Genomic DNA, 25,784 nt, shown 5'->3' with positions numbered 1-25,784 from the left:
AAATATGTGATGGCTTCAGAGTAGCTTGAGCTATCCATAGATTGTTCAAGGGTGCAGGTATTTGAGTCATATAGCATGCAAAAAATGTAAATGAATGTGAAATGTTGTGAATGTTATACTGAAATTTGTAACGTCTCTTCTTTAGGTTCACCAAGCCCTTATGGTTTTGACAGTAGCAGCAACAATAACTGCCTTTGTAGTGATTTTCGCAGACGTAAAAGGATGGGTTTATGTAAGTTAATATAATGTTTTCTTTGAGCAGAAGATGCATCATCTAGAACTATCAGTAATTTTTACAGTTTGAATATATTTTGTGTGTGAAATCGCTTCATTGTTTCTTTTAACAGATAGTTTATGTAATTGGGGCTTTGAAAGCTCTATCAATGTTTTGCTCTATCACTACTCTGTCACAGAGACCCCAACTACCTTAATCTTCCTAATATATCACTGAGTACACTAATTCTAGAACAGGTAGCGAAAAATGTCCAGATGGCGGCATAGCCCTAAAACATTACAACTCTTTTGCATATAAAAAAAGTCTTAAATTACATTGCTAAAGTCTGCAGCCCTTCTTATTGAAACCTACTTTTAAGGCATAATCCATGCATCCTAATAAACAATAAAAACATCCTAGATGAATTTATCAAATAGACGAAAGAACAAAAAACAGTAGCGAGCTGACTTACAAAGTTATAGTAGTACAGTGCAAAGGGGTCTGCATTATGTCTAGCATATTTTTTGTACTGGAAAAGTGCCCTTCTTGTACAAAATACTATGTTAGAAACACTTAAAAAAATTCTAACTTTGGATGTGCCGTGCAGCAAACATTAACTCCTTCCCTGCCAGGGTGCACTCCTTGATACAAAGCAATACTAGTGTCACATTGTATTGCTATTTTCCAGTGCAAATAACGTTTTTCCGCTAGAAAGTAAATCCAAAAAACCATTTTGCGCTGGTTTACATCAATTTCGTGATGCAAATCTGTTGCAAAATGTTAGTAAATCTGACCCACTGAGCCCATAAAATTAAACATCTGTGATTTCAACCAAAATCATAGTAATCTGAAGGGTCCCTTCTTCCTCGCATAGACTAGAAATTCATAATATGAATCCACTACTAACCATAACCATGATGGTACGACTGTTGTTTTCTAATGAAAATTGTTCACCTTGTGAAAGAAAGCTGAAAGTTGGTAGAGATATTCGTATTTGTAATAGTAATCATATAAGAGTAAGACCCCAAGTGGATCTTGCCTATGATATCTTATAGTCTAATCAAAATCCAAGATGGCCAACAAATATTAAAAAAATCATTTTAAATCTTCAGATTTGTTTCGAATTTGGCACAAAAGTTCATGTGTACATGTCAGTGCATGCCATGTGCATGCTCACGTTGGATCTAGACTATGATGTCATAAATATAAATCCAAAATGGCCAGCAAAATCATGTAGAGAACTTTAAAATTCAAATCTGTTATAAATTTGGTGTATATATTAATATATTAATACTTATTGACCTGTATCAAACGGTATTAATATATATTCATATGTACCTTTCTTTTGTTATCAGCCTCAACACGTGTTCTGTAATGCCTGAAAATGAGAGCATGTCGAAATAATAGCTTATTGTCACACAGACAACCAGTGGTCAAGCTTCCAGCATGATGATGATGTTGCAAGACATTTTTACCATCTCTGTTCTTGGTCAGGAAGGTACTTCAGAAAGACTTATAACCCAGCAAATCTACACGCATATATTATGGGTCTATAAATAGTCTATTAGACCATAACCTGAAGAAATTTCAGAATTGTAATGCTTACCTAAGAATGTTGAACTAGAACAGCTTAATGATGGTTCTGTATTGAGCAGACATTAAGGACTAACAATGCAGTGTGGCATAAATCATGCTTTAACAAGTCAACAATCTACAGATGCAACAGGCTCAGAAAAGAAAACATAGTGATGTGAATCTATATGGTAGCACAGTTAAAACACATTGAGCAATTCCAGTTGTAAATAAAATTCCGGAAAGAAAAGTATGTTTCTTGTGCAATGAATCAGATATGTATTCCTGTGAAACAGCCAATACTGTCTATTTCCAAATTACGGATGTTTAACTGCAAGGAATTAGCTTACTTAACTTAGCCAATGTGTAAAGTATTAATTCAGAACTAATACAGTAATAAAGTTGAAATGCAAAACAATAAAACCCCCTGACCTTAGCTTCTTCATTTTCTATTCGTAACCTCAACAAAGGAACTCCTCTGTCTATTTACATTGCTTTTTCTATTCACAGTCAAACCAGAAATAGCAAACTTAAAGACAAGTTCCATAAACATGGTAAATATCAATAATTCAGAAATATACAATGCTATATTGGTAGTGGCTGTTTCACAGGAATATGGATCTCTTCTGTTGGACCCATCAAGTATAATTTTAACAAGGGCTAGAAGCAATACCAGAACTGATAGATTTGTGCAATCATCCCCAAAATCTTCATTGAAGTTTTCAGATTTCTGCATCATGTCCCTTCTAACAACGTTTGCTGCATTAGCAAAATTTACAGGATCAGAATCTGACTTGTGACAGGCAAATACTAATGCAGATCCTACATTTCTTCCTTCATTTTATGCCTTCCAACCTGTTGTATTTCTGAGAATGTTCTATTTTAGCCTTGTCAAGTTAACCTTATCTACAGTGGAATCAAGCTGCTTTATTCTGCTTGAGTAAAGGTTTACTGAATCTTAGAGATTGAAAATAGTATTAACATCTCCCTCTAGCAAATGCCTCAGATAAGATACAAGTTCAGCTAGAGATATTCCTTCTACTGAGGTCTCACTAGTAATTTGTTTTTATTCTTTCATACACTGCATGCTCTGGTATAGAGTCCAAATAAACATTTATGATGGTATTCAGCATCATGTGCGTGCATATCACCCACAGCCAATTTTGCAATACGTGCTGTATCATGACCTAACTCGGCACACTGACAAACATTAGCATTATATCATCTGTTTTTGCTTTGTGCATTACAGATATATCTGATTCTTTGCAAAAGAATCATGCTTTTCTTCCAGGTAGTTTATATGCAACTGGAATTGCAGAATGTGTTTTAACTGGGCTACCATATGGATCTGCATCACTATGTTTTCTTTTCTGAACCCATTGCAGCTTTAGATTGTTGCTCTTGTTAAACCATGATTTAGGCCACATTGCATTGTTAGTCCGTAATGTCTGCTCAATACCAGAGCCATCATTACGCCGTTCTACTACGATATTCATAGGTAAGCGGAAGTTCTTCAGGTAAGGGTATAAAACTCTATATCCAGACCCATAATGTTTGCGTGTAGCATTTGCTGAGCTAAATTGTTCTTTTGAAGTGCTTTCCTGACACAGATGGCCAATTTGTTGCAATACCATCATCGTACTGGACAGCTTGACCACTGGTTGTCGGTCTTGCAATAAGAAATTGTTTTGACATGCTACTCATTTTCAGGCATTACAGAACAGGTGTGAAGTTGAAAACAGAAGAAAGGTATATATTAATATATAATACATATTAATAAATGTTGATACATGTCAATAAGTATGAATATTTATACCAAATTTATGACCGATTAGAATTTTAAAGTTTTCTACATTATTTTGGTGGCCATTTGGGATTTATACTTATGACATCAGTCTATATTCATCATGGTCCTGGACCTTAATTTTTCAGGGGTGGGCTATAAGTCCTTACTTAGTGATATCATTCAAATATTCTGAGCTAAAAAGGATCAATTTGGGTAGCTCTTAGTATCCAATACAATGTTCATCATAGAATCAAACGTGCAACAAACCAACATCAAGAATTCCTATGGCATTTTATTCTTTTTTATAGTTTACTTTAGACAATTCTTTTTATCAAGGTTGCTCCAAGGGGAACGTGCAAATAGTAAGGGTGCTTGAGTATGAAAGAGTGAAAGGAAAAAGAAAGTATTCAAGAGATTGTGACATAAAATACTTAAAAGAATTAGACACTGGACTGGTTGTCAATCACCGTCCAAATGGAAGCCTGGTCACGTTTATCAAGTTATGCGAAAGATGAGTTAAACAATTGCAAGGTCAATTAGAAACCAATTCTAATATAGCACGTGGGAAAATCAGCGTATTCCAGGCTCATTATATAGGGCGTCGACGTTTCGATCCATCTCAGTGGCCTAATGAGGGAGTTTGAACCTTGGCCGTGCGGATCTTCATCAGGACTGGGGGCAACCTAGATAGGTGCTGGGCCTTGTCGAGTGCCTAAAATTAATTACCATATAATTGGCCCTTCAAAGGCTTACCCGTTGTCATGCGTGAAGCGATATCCCTTGGTTTAAAGTACAATTGTGATGGGCATCGTATTGCTAAAGTCCACTTGTGAAGTACCACTGAGTGGGTATGATTAATGGCTGCAAAATTAAAATGCCCGGCTATTAATTGCCAGGGAAATCCCACTCGTGTAGGAATAGTAAGGGTACAAAAGTTAATAAAGATTACTTTAATTTAGTGGTGCCAATCCACTTGACATCGTAATCTTGTAACCACAGCTGGAATTGATGCCAAACTAAAAGAATGTATAACACAGCGTAATTAGAATTAAGGTTACGCCGAAAATTGTGCTTAAAGAAGCGGGATTGGGGTGTTGGAAGTTTTACCTGAGGCCGTTATAATCTGGCAGATGTCCGTAACGCGTTGTGCTCGTAACCGCGCACCGCGAGGACGCCTAGTTAAGCAAAAGCGTCAGCGAGAGGGTGACGGTACCGGGACGTTGTGAAGGAAAGAGTTAAAAGACTCAGACCGGGCTGCCGGTGTTGAGTCTTGGTCATGTTAATTCAAGGAAAATTCGCAAACAATTATTTTGAGCAAACCAAGCACTGAATGAAAATTATTAACGCAAATATATGCTGTTACCGGTTCAATATAAGGGAAAGAATTAAAAGACTCAGACCGGGCTGCCGGTATTGAGTCTTGGACCCGATAACTCGAAGAAAGATTCGCATACATATAATTTTGGGCGAACCAAGCATTGAATGAAGATATCAAGGGACAATTTACACAAATTTAACCAACATTACATTTGTACAAAAAATGAAATTTGACGAAAAACCATTATATCAACACAGTCTTGAGTATTATACACAGAATGGTATTAGACAAAGCAAGGATGCATTCAAGGAGTAGTTATTTGTCATTGTGTACAACAAGAAATTACCGGGCACATGTGCTAAACGAGGTTACATGTATGCCAATCGATTATTGCATAAATCAAGGGTACCTATAAGGGTTAACTGGCAATTGTACATACTCTAAAAGAACCATACTCTAAAAGCGGGTACATAGGAAACCAAATCATATTGATATATCTCACCCACAGAATTGACAAAAAAAGGGGAGCATAGTATCTAACATCCAATGTCCTAAACACAGTGTATAAATAGTGGTTTATAGGTGGTAATTCTACATCTGGATACTTATTATACAGGGTGCAATCCACTAGAGCCCTAATGAGTTATCTAACAAGAGCACAACAGCCCCCACTAAGGGAGGTCTCAAGAAAAATTCATCCAGTATTCATAATCGAGATCTGTTTGCTAATTTCTTCAAATTCATTCAACCCCCTTGCAATTGTATCCAGAGAGTGTATCCACCTGCATTCTCGTTTACTCAGTATACTGGTAAAGTCTCCGCCTCTTGGGTTAGGCTTGACTTTCTCAATTACCCACCATCTCAGACTTTCTGCAGTATGTCCAAACGAAGTAAAGTGTTCCACATGGGGGGCACCTTGTGTCTTGCAGCGTATGCGGCGGCAATGTTGCAAAATACGACATTTGACTTTCTGGATAGTCTGGCCCACATACATAAAGTCACATGGACAGACAATTGCATTGATGACTCCCGTCGTGTTACAGTTGGTGTGTTCATTGAGTTTATATGTCTGATTGTTATGTGAGAAATCCGTGATGTCTTTAGTAAGTACACAGGCCTTACATGATCCACATTTGTGGTGACCCCTAATTGGTGGAATACCCCAAAGTGTGGTTTGGCTTATTGTACGTGGTAAAGGTAATAGAGATTTTACTACACGATCTCTTATATTCTTACCTTTCTTAAAGGCATGCAAGGGTGGTGGCATATTACCCAAATCTTCTGCTATTAAGTGCCAATGTTGGTTAATAGCCTTCTTGATAGCACTGCTCTTAGTGTTAAACGTAGTAACACATACTAAACGTTCCTCCTTGGTATTTATTCTTGGTTTAGGAACTAGTAAGAACTCTCTGTGATTGTGCCAGGCACGTTTGCGTGCTTGTTAAAAAATTCTAATAGGGTATCCACGTTCCAATAGTCTGGCTAGAAGACTGGCTGACTCCTCAAAGTAGTCCTCTTTTTTTGAGCAGTTCCTACGTAGCCTCAGAAATTGACCAAAGGGTAAATTATCCCGGAGGTTACGTGGATGGTGACTGGTGTATCATAGGAGTGTATTCCGTTCACTATTTTTTCTGTAAAGGCTCGTGTGTAGTGTGCCTGACTCAGACTTAATGATGATATGCAGAAAGTTAACCGCTTTTCTGTTAAATTCTATAGTAAGCTGAATATCGATGAAACATGAGTTAAGCCAGTGGTGGAACGTTACCAACTGTTCCTCGCTACCTTGCCAAATGATTAGTACATCATCGATGTAACGTCGCCAGAGTGTTATATTGGCCCTGTGTGGATTGAGATCACTGAAGACAAAGTGATGTTCATATTCATTCATATAGATAATGGCAAGATTAGGAGCGAAGCTTGCACCCATCGCTACGCCCTTTGTTTGGTTATAGAAATTACCTTGGAATGTAAAGTAATTTCTGGTCATAGCAATCCTGAGTAGTGAAATTATAAACTCAGTGGGGACAGTATGTGGTGCTGGTCTAGTGTTAAGTACTGATTCCATACAAGTAAGTGCTGAATGTTGTGGAATATTGGTATATAGGGACGTTATGTCCATAGTGGCTAGTAGATGTGTATTAGAGTCAAAGGGACGCTCATCCACTAATTGGATTGTTTGCATCGTGTCTCTGAGATAAGTTGCAGTATTCTCTGCAATTGGTTTCAAGAATACATCCACGTATTTGCATAGAGGTTCTAAAATTGAGCCACATCCCGAGATTATTGGTCTACCCGGCGGGTCCTGCATACGCTTGTGTATCTTGGGTAAGGTGTAAATAGTGGGCATTCTAGGATGTTTGTTATTGAGATAGTCATATTCAAGTTTGCTTAAGAAACCCGCCTCTAAAGCCACCTTGGTCACATCGGTTATAGTGTTGCTTATCTCTCGCGTGGGATCCCTGCTTAGTTTAGCATAATTACCTTCGACTGACAACTGTGCTAAGATCTCTTTTGTATAGTCATCCACGTTCTGTAACACAATCGCACCGCCTTTGTCCGCGGGTTTAATCACTATGTTTGTGTTCTTATTCAGGGTTTCTAGGGCCTCCCGTTCCTGTTTGCTCACATTATATTTCACATATTGTCGTTTGGTCAGTATGGAGTCAATGTCCCTCATAACTACTTGTTCGTACGCTAACAATATATGTGACATAAGATCAGTTGGTGGGTTAAACTTAGACGGTGGTCTAAGTCCACTGCCTGAGAATACCGGGTTGTAAGGAGTCTTAAGGAAGTAGTGTTTCAAGCGGATTTTACTAAATAATTGATGTAATTCAATTTTCAAGTTAAAGGTATTAGGCATGGAAGTAGGCACAAAGGAAAGTCCCTTCTCCAGGATTCCCTGTTCATTGGGTGTGAGTGTATAGTCAGATAAATTGACTATAGGGTTCTCAGGTGCATAGACTACCATCTGTAGTGTTGTCGTCGTGTCTGTATTTCTCCATGTGTCTCTTGTTGGAAGTGTGTTTGTTTCCTCATCTGACCTCTCCCCTGATTCCATATCCCGCCTCTTGTCCCCCTGGGTCTGGCCCAGGGGCGTCCTCGTCCTCGTTGGACCCACCACGGTTCCTCTGCTAAAAAAGACTGTTGGTAATTCTGCCCTGTGGAGGGTGTGCCTACGTTTGTGCCTGTACTTGGACCGGCACGTTCTGTATCACTATCAGAGTTACTACCTAGCGATGATCCGGAGAAGGTTGTGTACCTCCTGAACCCACTCCTACCTCTGCGAGCGAATGTGCCCTGTTGTTCCCTTATGTAATAACCTTCCTGAAGGTATGGGTAAGTGGGTTTTTTGTCATATAACTTGATATCCCTGGCTACTTTGTCTAGCTTAGTTGCTTGTGTGTAAATGTCAAATTCATGGATAGTTCTTTCTAACGTTTCCAATGCTTCCTTGGCATTAAGTAGTGCCTTATCCTCAATAATCTCTTTTTTTAATTCGAAAATTTATTTAGTTAAACGTTGTACTTCTTCCACTGCGGTTTCAATTCCAAGCACCATCCAGTCCCTGGGACAATTATTTGAAACGAAACTAAAGTTTTCTTTAAATTTAGGGTTATCAAGGAAGATAGCTGGTTCATTCCTTACTTGTAAGCCTACTGGGATGACATTAGATTTAAGATATTTGGCTAGGGTGTGTTCATGTAGTCGCGTTCTAATCAGTTTTTTTTCTAAACGCTCTAGTTTAGATACTTTCTCATTGAGTGTCAGATCTATATTGGTAGTAGTACCACCCAAGAAGGTGTTACCTCCTTGTTCTTGCAATAATTTGTCTATATAATCTTCGCTATATGACAGTGTTTCCTTATCTGACATAATGCGTGTAATATTTGTCAACGGTATAGCCGTAGCTATGATAATGGCTGAGAAGGTCCGTGAAACTCAAATCACAATCAAACAATTAACATCCGACATTTAACATAAAACATAAAACCCTCGCAGGACTTGCCTGCACAAAGGTAACCATTACAAAAAATGGGGTAACCCAAAAGTCAAGGACCTGGGTGCAATATAGTACAAAAAACAATGGTCCTGGACCTTAATTTTTCAGGGGTGGGCTATAAGTCCTTACTTAGTGATATCATTCAAATATTCTGAGCTAAAAAGGATCAATTTGGGTAGCTCTTAGTATCCAATACAATGTTCCTCATAGAATCAAACATGCAACAAACCAACATCAAGAATTCCTATGGCATTTTATTCTTTTTTATAGTTTTCTTTAGACAATTCTTTTTATCAAGGTTGCTCCAAGGGGAACGTGCAAATAGTAAGGGTGCTTGAGTATGAAAGAGTGAAAGGAAAAAGAAAGTATTCAAGAGATTGTGACATAAAATACTTAAAAGATTTAGACACTGGACTGGTTGTCAATCACCGTCCAAATGGAAGCCTGGTCACGTTTATCAAGTTATGCGAAAGATGAGTTAAACAATTGCAAGGTCAATTAGAAACCAATTCTAATATAGCACGTGGGAAAATCAGCGTATCCCAGGCTCATTATATAGGGCGTCGACGTTTCGATCCGTCTTAGTGGCCTAATGAGGGAGTTTGAACCTTGGCCGTGCGGATCTTCATCAGGACTGGGGGCAACCTAGATAGGTGCTGGGCCTTGTCGAGTGCCTAAAATTAATTACCATATAATTGGCGCTTCAAAGGCTTACCCGTGGTCATGCGTGAAGCGATATCCCTTGGTTTAAAGTACAATTGTGATGGGAATCGTATTGCTAAAGTCCACTTGTGAAGTACCACTGAGTACCACAGAATATTTGAATGATATCACTAAGTAAGGACTTATAGCCCACCCCTGAAAAATTAAGGTCCAGGACCATGATGAATATAGACTGTGATGTCATAAGTATAAATCCCAAATGGCCACCAAAATAATGTAGAAAACTTTAAAATTCTAATCTGTCATAAATCTGGTATAAATATTCATACTTATTGACATGTATCAACATTTATTAATATGTATTATATATTAATATATACCTTTCTTCTGTTTTCAACTTCACACATGTTCTGTAATGCCTGAAAATGAGTAGCATGTCAAAACAATTTCTTATTGCAAGACCGACAACCAGTGGTCAAGCCGTCCAGTACGATGATGGTATTGCAACAAATTGGCCATCTGTGTTCTTTGTCAGGAAAGCACTTCAGAAAGAACAATTTAGCTCAGCAAATGCTACACGCAAACATTATGGGTCTGGATATAGAGTTTTATACCCTTACCTGAAGAACTTCCGCTTACCTATGAATATCGTAGTAGAACGGCTTAATGATGGCTCTGGTATTGAGCAGACATTACGGACTAACAATGCAATGTGGCCTAAATCATGGTTTAACAAGAGCAACAATCTAAAGCTGCAATGGGTTCAGAAAAGAAAACATAGTGATGCAGATCCATATGGTAGCCCAGTTAAAACACATTCTGCAATTCCAGTTGCATATAAACTTCCTGGAAGAAAAGCATGATTCTTTTGCAAAGAATCAGATATATCTGTAATGCACAAAGCAAAAACAGATGATATAATGCTAATGTTTGTCAGTGTGCCGAGTTAGGTCATGATACAGCACGTATTGCAAAATTGGCTGTGGGTGATATGCACGCACATGATGCTGAATACCATCATAAATGTTTATTTGGACTCTATACCAGAGCATGCAGTGTATGAAAGAATAAAAACAAATTACTAGTGAGACCTCAGTAGAAGGAATATCTCTAGTCCTTTAATTCTTTCCCTTATATTGACCTGGTGACAGCATATATTTGCGTTAATAATTTTCATTCAGTGCTTGGTTTGCTCAAAATATTTGTTTGCGAATTTTCCTTGAATTAACATGACCAAGACTCAATACCGGCAGCCCGGTCTGAGTCTTTTAACTCTTTCCTTCACAACGTCCTGGTACCGTCACCCTCTCGCTGACGCTTTTGCTTAACTAGGTGTCCTCGTGGTGCGCGGTTACTTGATCACGAGCACAACGCGTTACGGACGTCTGCCGGATTATAACAGCCTCAGGTAAAACTTCCAACACCCCAATCCCGCTTCTTTAAGCACAATTTTCGGCGTAACCTTAATTCTAATTACGCTGTGTTATACATTCTTTTAGTTTGGCATCAATTCCAGCTGTGGTTACAAGATTAAGATGTCAAGTGGACTGGCACCACTAAATTAAGGTAATCTTTAACTTTTGTACCCTTACTATTCCTACACGAGTGGGATTTCCCTGGCAATTAATAGCCATGCATTTTAATTTTGCAGCCATTAATCATACCCACTCAGTGGTACTTCACAAGTGGACTTTAGCAATACGTTGGCCATCACAATTGTACTTTAAACCAAGGGATATCGCTTCACGCATGGCCACGGGTAAGCCTTTGAAGCGCCAATTATATGGTAATTAATTAAGTAGCCCCATGCAACATCCTCATTCTACTTTCATTAATTTTAGGCACTCGACAAGGCCCAGCACCTATCTAGGTTGCCCCCAGTCCTGATGAAGATCCGCACGGCCAAGGTTCAAACTCTCTCATTAGGCCACTAAGACGGATCGAAACGTCGACGCCCTATATACATGAGCCTGGGATATGCTGATTTTCCCACGTGCTAAAGTAGAATTGGTTTCTAATTGACCTTGCAATTGTTTAACTCATCTTTCGCATAACTTGATAAACGTGACCAGGCTTCCATTTGGACGGTGATTGACAACCAGTCCAGTGTCTAATTCTTTTAAGTATTTTATGTCACAATCTCTTGAATACTTTCTTTTTCCTTTCACTCTTTCATACTCAAGCACCCTTACTATTTGCACGTTCCCCTTGGAGCAACCTTGATAAAAAGAATTGTCTAAAGAAAACTATAAAAAAGAATAAAATGCCATAGGAATTCTTGATGTTGGTTTGTTGCATGTTTGATTCTATGAGGAACATTGTATTGGATACTAAGAGCTACCCAAATTGATCCTTTTTAGCTCAGAATATTTGAATGATATCACTAAGTAAGGACTTATAGCCCACCCCTGAAAAATTAAGGTCCAGGACCATTGTTTTTTGGTACTATATTGCACCCAGGTCCTTGACTTTTGGGTTACCCCATTTTTTGTAATGGTAGATTCATCATGGGCATGCACATGACATGCACTGATATGTACACATGAACCTTTGTGCCAATTTAATACAAATTGGAATATTTAAAAGAATATATTTTATATTTGTCAGCCATCTTGGATTTCGATGACACTATATGACATCATAGGCAAGATCCATTTGGGGTCTTGCTCTTATATGATTACTATTACAAAAAAAAATTCTGTACCAACTTTCAAATTTCTATCACAAGGTGAACAATGTTTCAGTCTAATAGCTATATTATGAGGGAAAGAACAGTTACAGCACAAGTTATTTTGTATAAAATCAAAACTCCGTATCTTATTTTTTTCCTTTAATAAATCAACCTGAAAAGGTAACGATGAAATTGAAAATTGGCACGGCCTTCTATATAGCGTACAAATGTAGCCATCTTTAGTAGATACCAACAATATTGTATTGAAATCCTACCACAGGTATGATATGTGTTAGCAAATTGTTGCAAATGAAAACTAACTGCTCCTTTTCCTTTAAAGGAGAATTTATCTGGGGAAGTGTCTGTAGCTAATTCAGAAGATTTTCAAGCTTGTTGAAATCATCCACGTCTGATGAGACAAAACTTTACAAGATTGAAATTGAGGCTGTAAAATTCTAACCTGTTCAGAATCATGAAATGACATTTTAAAAAAATCCAGATGCAGTTATAGCTGAAATGACTAAATGTTTTCAAAGAAAAGAATTACCTAAAGTGTCAAATAGATTCCAAAAGGTTCCACAGTCACGAAATGTTCCTTGTGTTTATTACGTGCGTTTGCACTCTTTTGTGAAAAGTAGAATTTTTTGCTTGTCTCATGAAGTGTGAGTGTTTTGAACGTTCCATAAGTTGACGCTTATATGGGTTTACCTATACCTCTACATTGTTACCTGTATTTATTTTCCAACTCTTGGACAATATATCTATCTTCCTTTATTTATGGAGTGAACTATCTATCACAGCTGGTATTTAGGCCTGATACATCAGCCATCTACAAAGCTGATATTTTGTTCTCACTTTGACCACCTTAAGGGGTACAGTGTCATTCATGACAGCAACAAGTGGTGGATTTAAATGATTAAGGTGAGCTGTTCCGTGACAGATTATACTCGCCCCTGCAAATTTCATAATGTCGAAAATGAAGGCGTCTAGATAGACATTTGATTACAAAGGGTGAGTTGGTATGTCTGCCTGACATGGGATACTAATATTAATAATATCAAGAGTGTGCCCAGCACAGCAATATGGTCTTTTTACATTCTGTATTATATTCTGACATTCTATCCAAATATTAATCAAACTAATAATTTTTCAGGGCTGAGTAACCTGGTGTAACATAAAGTTGTCAGATCTTTCAATGAAGACGTGATAGATTAAAGTAAAAGTATAGTATGGTCAACATAAATTCTGATGTAAATCAGAGTATCCAGTGAGTTGGAGGAATAGGATTACGTTGTTTACAGCCATCACGGTTCTGTAAATTAAACCCATTGGTTGGCCGTGCACATGCACTCAGTTCTGATGAGCTTGATTTTATTTTGGGAGACTCTAGATCTAGTAATTCCTCTAGCCAGGAAAAAATTACCCTTGAAGTATCAAATTCATATGAAGCTTTAAAAAACTCACAAGTTGTCAAACAATAAGAAACTTGCCAACTCAAGAAATGTGTACTGTAGTGCTGAATACGATACAAGCAGTAGAAGAGATGTCTTATCACTCATATAAAATAGATTGTCATATATCCCATGCAGGCTTATTATTGTTTTCCCAATGTTAGCATGAGCAAGTTGCAAGCTGCTCTCGGCTTTACGCACATTACTATACAAATGCATTTTGCCTTGTGCCACACTGTACTTTCACACAGAACCTGCTGTTTTCTGCATTCTGTTCTTTCCTAGGATTTCATCTGAGCATGGTAGACTCCCTGTTGTTCTGTCAGGATTTAGCACCTAGACAAATCATACAAATGCAGCTCTTTGGGAACACGTACTCTTTGTCATACAGGTATGCACAGACACGCAAATACCCATTTGGAGAAAGCTTTTTCAGAGAAGAGATTGCGACTACACCTGATATGTAGAACTATTATCTGTGCATGATAAGGTGCAGCGTCCGCTGCAAACACCCAGAAGTCCTCTGATGTATAATCGTTTGTCTCAGCAGAAGAGGAGCGGGGTTAGTTTACCCTGTCTAATATCACAACAGCTCCTTTTATGATTTATGGATTACTTACTATGCTGACTGTGTTTGAGTTAGGCATTTTCTTACTTATTGTGGCACATATACTACATACTAGAACACAATAGATAAAATGAACATTTTAAATGTTAAGTGTGTCTCTGTCAGACCTTATTGTGGACATGTGCGAGTGTGAGAGCGAAAGGATGTGTCCTGTAAGTGCAATTCCTGACCGAATCAGGACTGTTGTGTTTTGGGGCGTCTAATCACTTGTTCCTTTGTGGGTGAGTAGGAGGGCAAGTGAGACACTTTAGCTAGTCAGCCCTGGGCTTGTGGTTATTAAGGTGGTGGATAACTCAGTCCCTGCCTACTAAGGTTCTATGGTCTCAAGCATAGTTCTTTGACTCCACAGAATCCCTGCAACAGGACATGCAAGTTGATCTATTAAGTACAGTAGCTCTTTTCATACCTTGGATAGACTGTAAGCTAAACAATTTAAATAGCCTCATAATTCCAACACAAGCAGAATCATCTCAGATTTAACCACAATGCCATTGTTTGCCGATTCTAGACAAGTTAAGTATGTTACCCAGAAGCGCTTTATTAACAGAACTAAAAGGTAACTCTGACATTCACACTGACAACTGCAAATTACTCCAGGATCGCATCGCTGCCCAGAAGCCTATAATGCTAAAACTACCAACAAAAGCAAACAATAGCGAAAGAGTTTAGAGGGAATATCTAGAAAAAATTCGCCCCCCCCCCCCTCCTATCCCATCCCGCTGGAGCATTGGAGGGACTTAAATAATGTTGAGAACATAGTGACTACGTCGCCCTGTAGCTTAGTGCATTCGCAAATCATCAGGCATCCGAATGTACTCCGCATAGCAAAGACACATCTTACAGCAAATGTGACAATATTCCTGACCTCAAGTGCCCCAGAACCCCCAAGTTTAACCTGCATTGTCAATTATAAACACTCAGCAAAATCCATTGACTAAGATAGAGGAAACAGCTCCTGAAAGAAAGGAACAGAAGTGCAAAACCTTAACCTACTATAGTACTATTGTACAAGCAGGAAAATTGTTTCCAATCTTGTATCAAAAAAGAAATGATTCACGGAGGTTCGGTCCACTCATAATTTAGAGACTCAGAGAGGAGGGTCACAGGTGGATCCCATCAATAATTGTCATCATTTAAATCAAATTTCTGCTGGTCATGTGCAAGAGTAGGAAAAAACACAATAGAAAAAAACATCACAGAACAGGTGAGCTGTTACCTTCCAGTCAGCATAGAGGCTCGAGTTCCAATAAGACCAATGCACTGAGGAGATCACAACCAGGGAAGGCTCTGGTCATTGCTGGAGACTTAATCTTTCCAGTGTAGCCTGTAAAAGAAATGACACAAAGACATTCCCAGAATGTCCCAAACCCCAAGTGTAACACAAAAAAGCAGCTTTTGGTTCCAAAGTCCAAAGAATGGGGGATACAAATTTCAAAAATATTACTCCGACACATACCCAAATAATCTAATACAGGATTCCAGCTCAGCCTTGAATGAACCTGTGCACCGGCAGGCTCAATTGAATTCAGCCCATTCAATACTGTATAATCCAACTGTGATCACTTACGCCAGACAACTGGAGTGAACTTGCTGGGATTTTCACTAATCGAGATTTCAATTGAACAATTGCTGATGAGTTCTAACTCTGTAACTCTACAGAGGTTTAAAATATGCTTTTGGAAGACTGGGGGCATGTCGAAAAAAATGGAATTCCCAGAAATTAGGAATTATCTGGAAAGCCAACATCTAAAGGGTGGCACATTGTCAGTGCATCCCCTGATAGCAACCCTATCGAGGGGGGAAAGGGCTCCTATGACCCTCTAGATACCCCCTTGCAGGTGGGTGCAGTCACTCACTGCCCCCACCTGCAAGCGTATCTTTACTTCCCCTTCAAAGTGCAGGTAGGTTGGTGCCTGCACAGTGAACCATGGAACAGCTTCAAAGCAGCTGCTTCATTTTTCACCTCAATGCGCTGCCCTGGGGCAGCATGAGTTCACGCCTGTTCTGGGGCAGCGTATTCCTTTAATGCGGCGCATTGCCTGGTTAGCGCTGGGCGCACCTTTTGAATGGTGAAAGAAAGTCCCGCGTATTAAATCTGAGGTCGCCCAAGCTAGAAAAGTCTATTACGAGTGCTTAAAGAACCGTAAATCAGAATTAAAAGAAGAACTCTGGTCTGCCCTCCATAATAGCTCTAAAGCGAAGGACCCTACAGCCTTTTGGGAGGTAATCAATTCATCCTTCCTCTCAGCTCCAAAAAATCAAAACTCTTTAGAGGTGGCCATACCGGAGCAAGAATGGATTAATCATTTTTCCCAGATATTTAGTTTAACTCACTCTTCTCCATCATCCTCAAATTTCCCTCTGCAGGCTATCCAATCCCCCACCCACGATTCGCACCCCATCCACCTTGAATTCACCTTGGATGACATCACTTCAGCCCTGAAAGCCAGCAAGGGGGGAAAGGCTCCAGGAGCGGACGGGGTCCCTGTAGATTTATAGAAGTCCAACATCGACCCATCTCTCTGCTTGACTCTCTCGGCAAAGTGGTGGGTCGTGTTTTACTTGACCGACTTCAGTGCTGGGCAGACCACAATAACATCATTTCAGATCTACAATATGGCTTCAGAGAGGGTCTGGGAACAATCGACCAGGTTCTGAATCTAGTACTGATTAGAGGAAAATACGTGAATGCAAAGGGAGGCAATTTCCACATGGCTTATGTCGATCTCTCGGCAGCATTCGACTGCGTTTCTCACACAAAACTATGGTCAATCATGCTGGACATAGGGGTGGATAAGACCATAGTCAAATATATCCGAGAACTTTACTCTGGCGCCACTGCCAAAGTAAGATTCGGCACAGGGGGCCAACTTTCATCACCTTTTAAAGTGGAACGGGGAGTAAGACAGGGATGTGTCCTGGCACCCTTCCTTTTTACCATCTACACCAACGGCTTGGAGGCAGCCATGTTGGAGGGGAGCCAGGACCTACCCCTGGTCAAAAATCGACCAATCCCCGCATTACTATATGCCGATGATGCGGTAATTCTCGCCCGCACCCCACTAGAACTCCAACGCTCCCTGACCCGTTATCACAATTTCATGTCCAATCTCGATCTAAAAATCAATCAGAACAAAACTTTCATTATGTCCTCTGGTAAAACATTACTAAAGGACCCACGCATATACATTACCTCCACCAAGATAGAAACTACAATAACCTACCCCTACTTGGGAGTGGTGATAGATAATAAGGAGACCTGGAAAAGGGCAATTGAGTCAAGAAACCATCAGTTTCTAAAGGCCACCATGGCTCTAATGTCCTTTACCCAGAGACTCGGAAAGAGATCCCCGACGGAAATCCTGGAAATTTATCGCCCAAAATGCATTTCAACTGCCATTTATGGTGCAGGTATCTGGGGGCACGCCCGAGTAGATTCTATCCAAAAAACAGAAAACTCCTTTTTGAGATATTTACTATCACTCCCTCAATCCTCATCTACCTACGCTTGCCACCAAGAACTTGGTATACCATTCATAACCGATCTCATCCGTCTGCAACCAATCCTTCTCTGGCACCGTATCTGGACCTCAGACAAGACGTCATTAACCAAAGAAATCATTACTGACTGCCAAAAACTGGATCATTCTGAAAAAGTTCCCTGGCTAAACTTCGTCCGCAATTTCCTTAATGACTTGGGTTACCCGAATTTCTATTCCTTACCACATGACATGCTAAGAATATCCAGCAAATCACTCAAAATGGAATGTCTAAAACATCTTGACAACCTCCGGTTAACAACAGAAGCCAACAAACCTTCCGTCCAGCATTCCCTACTAATCCAAACTTCTTTCAAAATTGAGCCTTATTTGTCCTCCTGCTTTCCAATTTACGATGTTTTCCTACTCACCAGATTCAGATTTAACAACTTCCATCGATTAATTACTTTCCCGAACCCAAATGACTGGTCAAAGGTTCTTTCCACATGCCCCTGCGACGATCTTTCTTTACAGTCCCTTCTACACGTTACTTTTTTTTGTAAATATTTTATTGAACCTAGAAAACGGTGGTTGAAACCTGTTCTGAAACAATTGTCAATGCGCAAATGTCGTCCAGCATTACTGGTCCTACAAATGTTAGATTCTCCTGCAATTTGTTTTAATATTGCTATGTTTTTAAAATTTTGCCTAAGGCACAGATCAAACCTTTAAACATTAACCATTTAGTCCCTCTGATCCTCAGCTGTATATCATCAACCATCGCAAAATACAAAAACTAATTTATATTATTACTTAAATTTTGCTGATAATTAGGTTTTCATTTGAGATGTTCTGATGATCAACTATTCTCATTTTTTAAAAGTCTTTGATCTGTTAGATTTTTCTGTATGCATTGTTATAAAATGAATTTTTATTAAGTAGCTAAAAATGCTGTATTTGTATCTTGCTTATATGGAAGTGCTCTGCCTCCGAATAAAGCTTTTATTGAATTGAATGGTGAACCCAGCGCTAGCCTGGAAAGTGCACCGCATACGTAATACGGCCATTAGAATGTACCTGTCACTTTATGCTTTTTAAAAATTATATCAATAGGAATATGGAATACTGTCACACGTGCAAATCCAATGAATCTTTACTAAGTGGTCCAATGCATGAATGGTGGTAAATAGTTATATTGCATTGCGTTGCCAACCGTATTTTTGGGTGGCATATTCGAAACAGATAAAACCTACATTTATGCAATATCATATAGGTTATTTGCGGGCTCCTGTCCACTCTTCCAGAGTGTCCAAGGAAATAGATAATCAACTATGCAGTTTATGCAGTAAGGCAGATTTCTTGTTCATACATCTAATTGGGACCTGCCCAGTCTTCTTGAGGGAGAGGCTGCGACAACAGTTCACAAACAGACGTATATGAACATTCTGGCAAGCTTTTGTGAGCGCAATAAATTGATCCCATTAGAGATTCGTGCCTGGAATAAATATTTGACTATGGAGTCACTTGCTGGTCTGAAACTACCAGCCACTGTGTCGTGAAGGTGCGCACTCAGTCACTTTAGTTTATCGACCTTTTCATATTTTTTTTTAAATTATTTTTATTGAATTTTTTAATTTTCTCAACAAAAGTAAGCACAGTATCACTTACATTGAACAATTTACAATCTTCTCCTTAATTTCTGTTATATAGAAAGGTCAAAAAAAAAAAAAAGAATACCAGATTCTTCCCATCCCCCCCTCTATTCGTCCTTACTTTGCTTCTCCTTCCAGTTGCTTAATTGCTCCCAGATCCTTCTCCCCAAGCGTCTTCCTCTCCTCCCTTTCCGAGCATAGATATTTTGCTCCATATTGTATGCATACAATGTATTTGCTAACCACGTTTGAAACTTTGGGGGGTTTTTGTCTAACCAAGCCCTAGCTATTGTCAATCTATAGACAGCCATTATTACAAACAAGAATTCTGCGTGCTGCTCTTGCTCCCCTTCAGCCACTCCTAACATGATCCAAGATGGTGCTAGAGTGATTACTATACCCAAGGACCTTGCTAAAAACCCCTCTATCTCTTTAATCAATGTCTGTAACTGGGGACATGTAGCAAAAATATGTATACTATCTGCCTCTAACGCATCGCAGCGAGGGCAGTTAATTCCCGAACTCCCACCCCATTTTGCTATCCTTGCAGGCGTAAAATAAAGAAAATATAATGTTTTATAATGTTGAGACTGCAGAGGGGCTGCACTTAATATTGTGCGTCCTAAGTTCAAAGATTCGAAAAACAAATTGCATTCAACTCCTATTTTATCTGCCCATTTCATACTAAATTTCTCTAAATCATCCTGGCTTTCTTTCAGCAGGGCTGCATAAAGCGACCTTATTGAGCAATCACCCATCAACTTAATTTTCTCCATTATTTCTATTTTGTTAAAGCCTGCAGGGCCTCCCGTTTTATTTTTAAAGAAACTTCTAATCTGCAAATACTTGAAAAAACCCCTGTTGTCTATACCAAATGTAGTTCTCAAATCCGAAAATTGCTTAAAACCATCCCGGGAGAACAAGTCTCCTACTTGCGTAACCCCCCTCACTGCCCACTCTGCCATTATCTGATCAGCAAATATTTCCACTGGAAGTGATCTGTTATTAATTAAGGACACATATCTGTTATACCTCCCCATCTTAACTTTCTTTGAGAAAGCATTCCATACCGTAACTGCTGCCTTAACAGTTTTAAACCTGGTTCTCTTGAAATAACTGAAATCTGTACATTTTAAAAAACAATTGTAGGCATTTGCCCCTAACACAACAGCATAAACCTCAGTAGACCTGTTATGCATTCTTACATTATCAATATTCCCCCCTATTAATCCTTGTATATATTGTAAAACAGTTGCCATATAATACAATCGAAAATCAGGTGCCCCCCAACCCCCTTTTTCCCTAGGTAGTGACATAAACCTTTAAGCCCTCCGGGTCTTACCGTGTGCACAGATAAAGCTATTACATATAGTCTCTAGGCCATTAAACCAGCTGGCTTCAAACAGCAGGGGTATAGACCTAAAAAAGTATAAAAATTTAGGTAAAACCAACATCTTGATGATGTTTGTACAGCCTACCAGTGAGAGGTGTAAATTATTCATTTTTTCCAAATCCCTTTTGACTTGAGCATATTGTTTTTAACAATCTTATCTACGTCTGCTGTAATTTGCACCCCTAGATAGGTTGCTGCTCCCACCACCCTGTCATCATTGCATGTTACCCACTGGTTTTTTACTATCTGAGTTTTACCGTTGTTCAAACTATATCCTGAGAACTGTCCAAATCGCTCAGCTTCTTCTTCAATTACCCTGATAGCGTCTGAGGGTGTTGCAGTCAGAATGGCCACATCGTCAGCATATGCTAACGTCTTAAAACTACAACCATTTAAAACTAGCGGTGGAATCTGAACATTACTTTCTAACTTACGTATATAGGGATCAAGATATAAAGCAAAGAGGAGAGGGGAAGAGGGGCATCCCTGCCTTGTTCCTCTCTGGATCTTAACTGCGGATGATTGTCCTCTATTGACAGTTATCTTAGCCGTCGGATTTATATATAAGGTCTGCAGGGCCTTGATAAATCCTGCCCCTATACCATACCATCTCAAGACTTCCCACAAGTACCTCCAGGAGACCCTATCAAATGCTTTTTCAGCATCCAGGAACAAAGCTGCCATAGGGTCTCCTAGAGTACCTGCTGCATCAAATGCCGTAATTACTTGTCTGACATGTTGAGTTGTTCCTTTACCCGGGATAAACCCGTGCTGAGAAGGGATTACCAGTGATTCGACTACCCTAGATAACCTTTTAGCCAAAATTTTAGAGAACACCTTGACATCTGCGTTCATTAGAGTAATGGGGCGGTAGGACCCCGGGATGTCTGCAGGTTTACCCTTCTTCGGTATTACGATGATGTCTGCACCGCCCCACGATTCTGGAACAAACTCGCCCTTTTGGGCTAACAACATAACATTAAACAATTCTGCTACCAGAGACGATTGAAAAATTTTATAAAATTCTACCGGAATCGTATCCGGACCAGCTGCCTTCCCAGATGGTAAATCCCTCAAGGCCTCAACCAATTCATCCAACTGCAGTACCTCTTCTAGCCCCTTCATGTCATCCTCTGGTACCACTGAGGATTCTATCTCACTTAAATATGTCCTTACATCCTCCTCTCCCTCAGAACCATCCTTTGTGTAAAGCTCCGTGTAGAATTGTTTAAAAACCTCTCTTATCTGTTCAGGTTCCTTGACCCTAATTCCCTGAGAATTCTTAATCTCCTTTATATCGGCTAACGCATCCCTTTGCCTGGCTCGCACAGCTAATATATGGCCAACTCTTTCACTGAATTCATATACCTTTTCCTTGTTCACTATATACCTCTCTACTGTTTTTTTCCCCATCTCGTCCATAACTTCGTCCTTAAGAACGACTATTTTCAGTAAAATCTGATCAATTGGCGAATGCGTATGTATGGCTATCATAAGTGCTTCCTCTGCTTCCATGAGTAACGTAATAATTTGTTCAGCTTTTGCCTTCAACATTCTTTGATCCTTAATTACATAGCTCAGGGTTTCTCCTCTTATTCCTGCTTTAAAAGCATCCCATACTATCCCTGGCGATGATGTACCCCTGTTTATCTCCCAATATTCCGTAATCCAATTATTCATTCTTTCCCTATACCGTTGATCCTGGAGCAGTGTTCTATCAAATGTCCATTGCCTTAACTCTTTGTTCCTCCTTTGCCCAATTCTTACAGTTAAGACTAGCGGGCTATGGTCTGAGACGATCCTTGGTTGCCTATCTATTCTAACTCCATCCATCAGTCCTTGTGTTATTAAAAAATAATCCAGCCTTACCATTATCTGGTGAGGAGCGGAAAAAAAGGTGCTCCCATCTAGATTTGGGTGGCATTTTAACCAAGGATCTTCCAATAGGTTATGTGTTACCATATCCGCCAATGCTATACAAGTCCTCTTTTTCCTCCCTGAATATTTTCTGGCAGGGTCTAAAAAACTGCTGTCTACATCGTGTATATTCAGATCTCCGCATAGTATAATCGGCTCCGGCCATTGTGCCAATTCTGTATCTAGAAATTGAAAAATATCCGGATCATCTCCTGTGGAGCCATAAACCGAGACAACCGTAATAATTTCTCCCCTAAAGCTTAGTTCTGCCATAACCCATCTGCCCCACTGATCCTCCTTGTTTCTCTTAACCAACGTATCCTGTCTTCTACCTAGAATCACCACACCTCTCGTTTTTGTGTTTTGATTAGTTTTTGCCAATACAGTAAAGCCAAGCTGGTCCAGTAAATAAGCCCTAGTGCCTTCGATATGTGTTTCCTGGAGGCACACTAAATCGAGATTTAACGATTTTAGCAGGGCAGCGGTTTTGAGCCTCTTATTTAAGTCATTCAAACCACAGATATTTATTGAGGCTATCCTACAAGTCATTGTACTTCATGTTTTTTCCTACCCTCTATACATGCCTGTACCAACAATATTTTAATATTCATTATTTCCATACCTATAGTTTTTATTACTGAACTACTGCATAACCTGCATCGCCAAACTTCCTTATATGTACTGTGCTTACACCCCCCTCTGCCCCCCTCCCTTCTGGGTCCCACCCCCCCTAACAACAGGCAAATAGGTCAAGCCTGACCTATGCGTGGCACCTGTAGTCTGTAGTGTCGCTACTCTCTCCTATCCTGTCCTCACACCTGTTAGTTATATCTTGTGGCCTTTACGGAGTTTTTGGTGGGCTATTTGATGTCATTTTTGATGGAACTCTTCCTTTATCTAACTCCGTAATCTCTGCTAGATACTCTCCCGCTTTTATCTCAGACATAAACATCTTGGTATACCCCTTCCTAATGACTTTCAGCCTTGCTGGGAACAACAGATAGGCTTCTGCACCCTGCTTTTGAAAGGGTGCAATCATCTGCCTTAACTTCCACCTTCTTTCTACGGTGACGTGGCAGAAATCTGGCCTGGCAAAGAATGTGTTTCCGTCAGCTGTCTTTCTAGAATCTGGTCTAGCTTGATCAATTATTTCTTGCCTAGCTAAGAAGTTCCCTAGGAAAACCAACATTGCCCTTGGGAGTGCGTTCTCTTGAACCCCCCGATTTTTTCTTAAAAACAGAGGATATCTGTGAGCTCTTTGTACTTCTAGCTCCCAGTGCCACTTTGATTCTGGAAAGGCTTCTTTTAGTACCTTGACCACATACCCTCTCGGGTCCTGTCCCTCCCGTCCTTCCTAAAGTCCCAAAAGTCTTACGTTGTTCCGCCTTTGGCGGTTTTCAAAATCCTCTAGTTTCCATTGCAAGTCTTCCACTACTTTTCCTTGTTCCATTCTGAAAGTCTGCCAATCTGTCACCTCATCTTCCACTCTGCTAGTTCTTTCTTCAACTTGTGTTACTCTCTCCTCGACCTCTTCGTACTTTCTGTTTACTCTCTTTAGTGAAGCTTGTAATTTTTTTGTGTCTCTCTTTGCTCTTCTACTTTCTGCTCTGGCCTCTAATTGCATCTGCTTTAGTGTTCCAAATAACATTTCAAGAGTTACATTTAGAGGTTTTGGCCTCCCAACATTGTCTCCTTCTCCCTGATCATTTTCCTGATAAGTTTCTGATGTAGCAGAGTAGTCCCACGACAGTTTTTTATTCATATTACTTCTAGACCCACGACCCTCTCTTCTAATTCCAGCTCTTTTTTTCTGAGTCACTAGGTCCCTGGAGCCCCCACTTGTGTCTGAACTCGAGGTGCTTTCTGTGCAACTCTGCTCCTCCTCCTTTTCGGGATCACTAATATCCGTTGTGTCTGAGCCCTCATTGACTGAAAAAAATTCGGGGGAACCACCCCTCATACCTCTGTCTTCTCTGCCACTTTTAAAGCTGGCCCGATCGAGATCTTGATGCTCTTCCAGGCTCTGAGTGCTCCCCCAACTCGGCTCAGAATGCTGCTCAGGGTGTTGCAGAGTTATTTTATTCAACCCTGCCTCCACATTTAGTAGTGCGTCTAGCATTTGCACGTTGTTATGCCTTTCCAGCTCTAGCGCACTGCAAACTGAATCGTCTTTCTGCTTCTCCCCCTCGCTCGGGTTCTTGGCTCCGACGTTCTGTATCGCATGATGCGTGATGTTTCCTTCCGTGTTCAGCGGTTGCCCAGCAACCGGGAGTGCCGAGCTTGCGTCCTCGCGGTCTATTGCTTCTTCGGCTCCCGCGTTCAGGGCGGCTGAAAGCCGCGGGGCTCCTGCTCCGATCTGAGATGTGGTTGGGTGTCCGTTCGATGCGCCAGACTGCCGAAGATCGTCCGCTTGCTTCTGAAACATCGTGGCAGTCTTCAATACGAAGGATTCAGGTAATGTTGATTGGCGCATCTGCTCCTTTAAAGTAGCCGTTTGCAAGTGCTGTATTTTTCCTTCTGACGCCAGTGTCAACTCCCTTGCAGCCTTACTTGCTGCTGAGCGGGTCTCTGGTTTCGCCTCGCTTTTCTTTCCTTGCCTCTCAGTTTTCCTCGGCAGGGCTTTCTTTGTGGAGCGATTGAGACGCTCTGTTTGTTTTTTAGCAAAAGTAACTGGCTCTTTAGGGATCGCTCCAGAACGGTTTTCTTCTCTTGTTGCTGACCCTTTCGTGGGGCCAGCTGCTTTGTCTTTCTCTCTATCGCTGTCTTTGTTCTTGGCCCTGTCCAGCTTACTTCTCTGCGACATCCTAAAAAGTACTTTATCTCTGCCGAATATACGTCTCCAGCAGCCAGACAAAGTTTTCCTCACTTCAATTGAAGCTCTCCACAATAAGCCTGACCTTGATTCTCCTGCCGAGATGTTAACTAAGAGCCCACTGAGGAACCACATCCCAGTATTCACAAGCCACTTGACATCCTAGGATAGGAGAGAGGCGAAAAGCGACTTGCACCTACAGAGCTACGGCAGCCATCTTGCCTT

At 40.2% G+C, this 25,784-nt stretch overlaps 1 protein-coding gene across 3 annotated transcripts in view; it reads left to right on the top strand.

The window, feature by feature from the left end:
• The window catches only part of LOC146834526 (ferric reductase 1-like), a 594,548-nt gene that overhangs the window by 498,506 nt on the left and 70,258 nt on the right, over nt 1–25,784 (top strand). For all 3 annotated transcript variants that reach the window (XM_085601924.1, XM_085601923.1, XM_085601922.1), the window contains one exon: nt 146–232. In XM_085601924.1, the coding sequence (XP_085458050.1) occupies nt 146–232 (87 nt within the window). The remainder of the gene's footprint in view (nt 1–145; nt 233–25,784) is intronic.

Source organism: Triturus cristatus, chromosome 4_2 (assembly GCF_964204655.1).
Source record: "Triturus cristatus chromosome 4_2, aTriCri1.1, whole genome shotgun sequence".
Lineage (NCBI taxonomy): Eukaryota > Metazoa > Chordata > Amphibia > Caudata > Salamandridae > Triturus > Triturus cristatus.
Note: the sequence above shows the minus strand (reverse complement) of the source record. Positions and strands in the feature narration are given on the sequence as shown.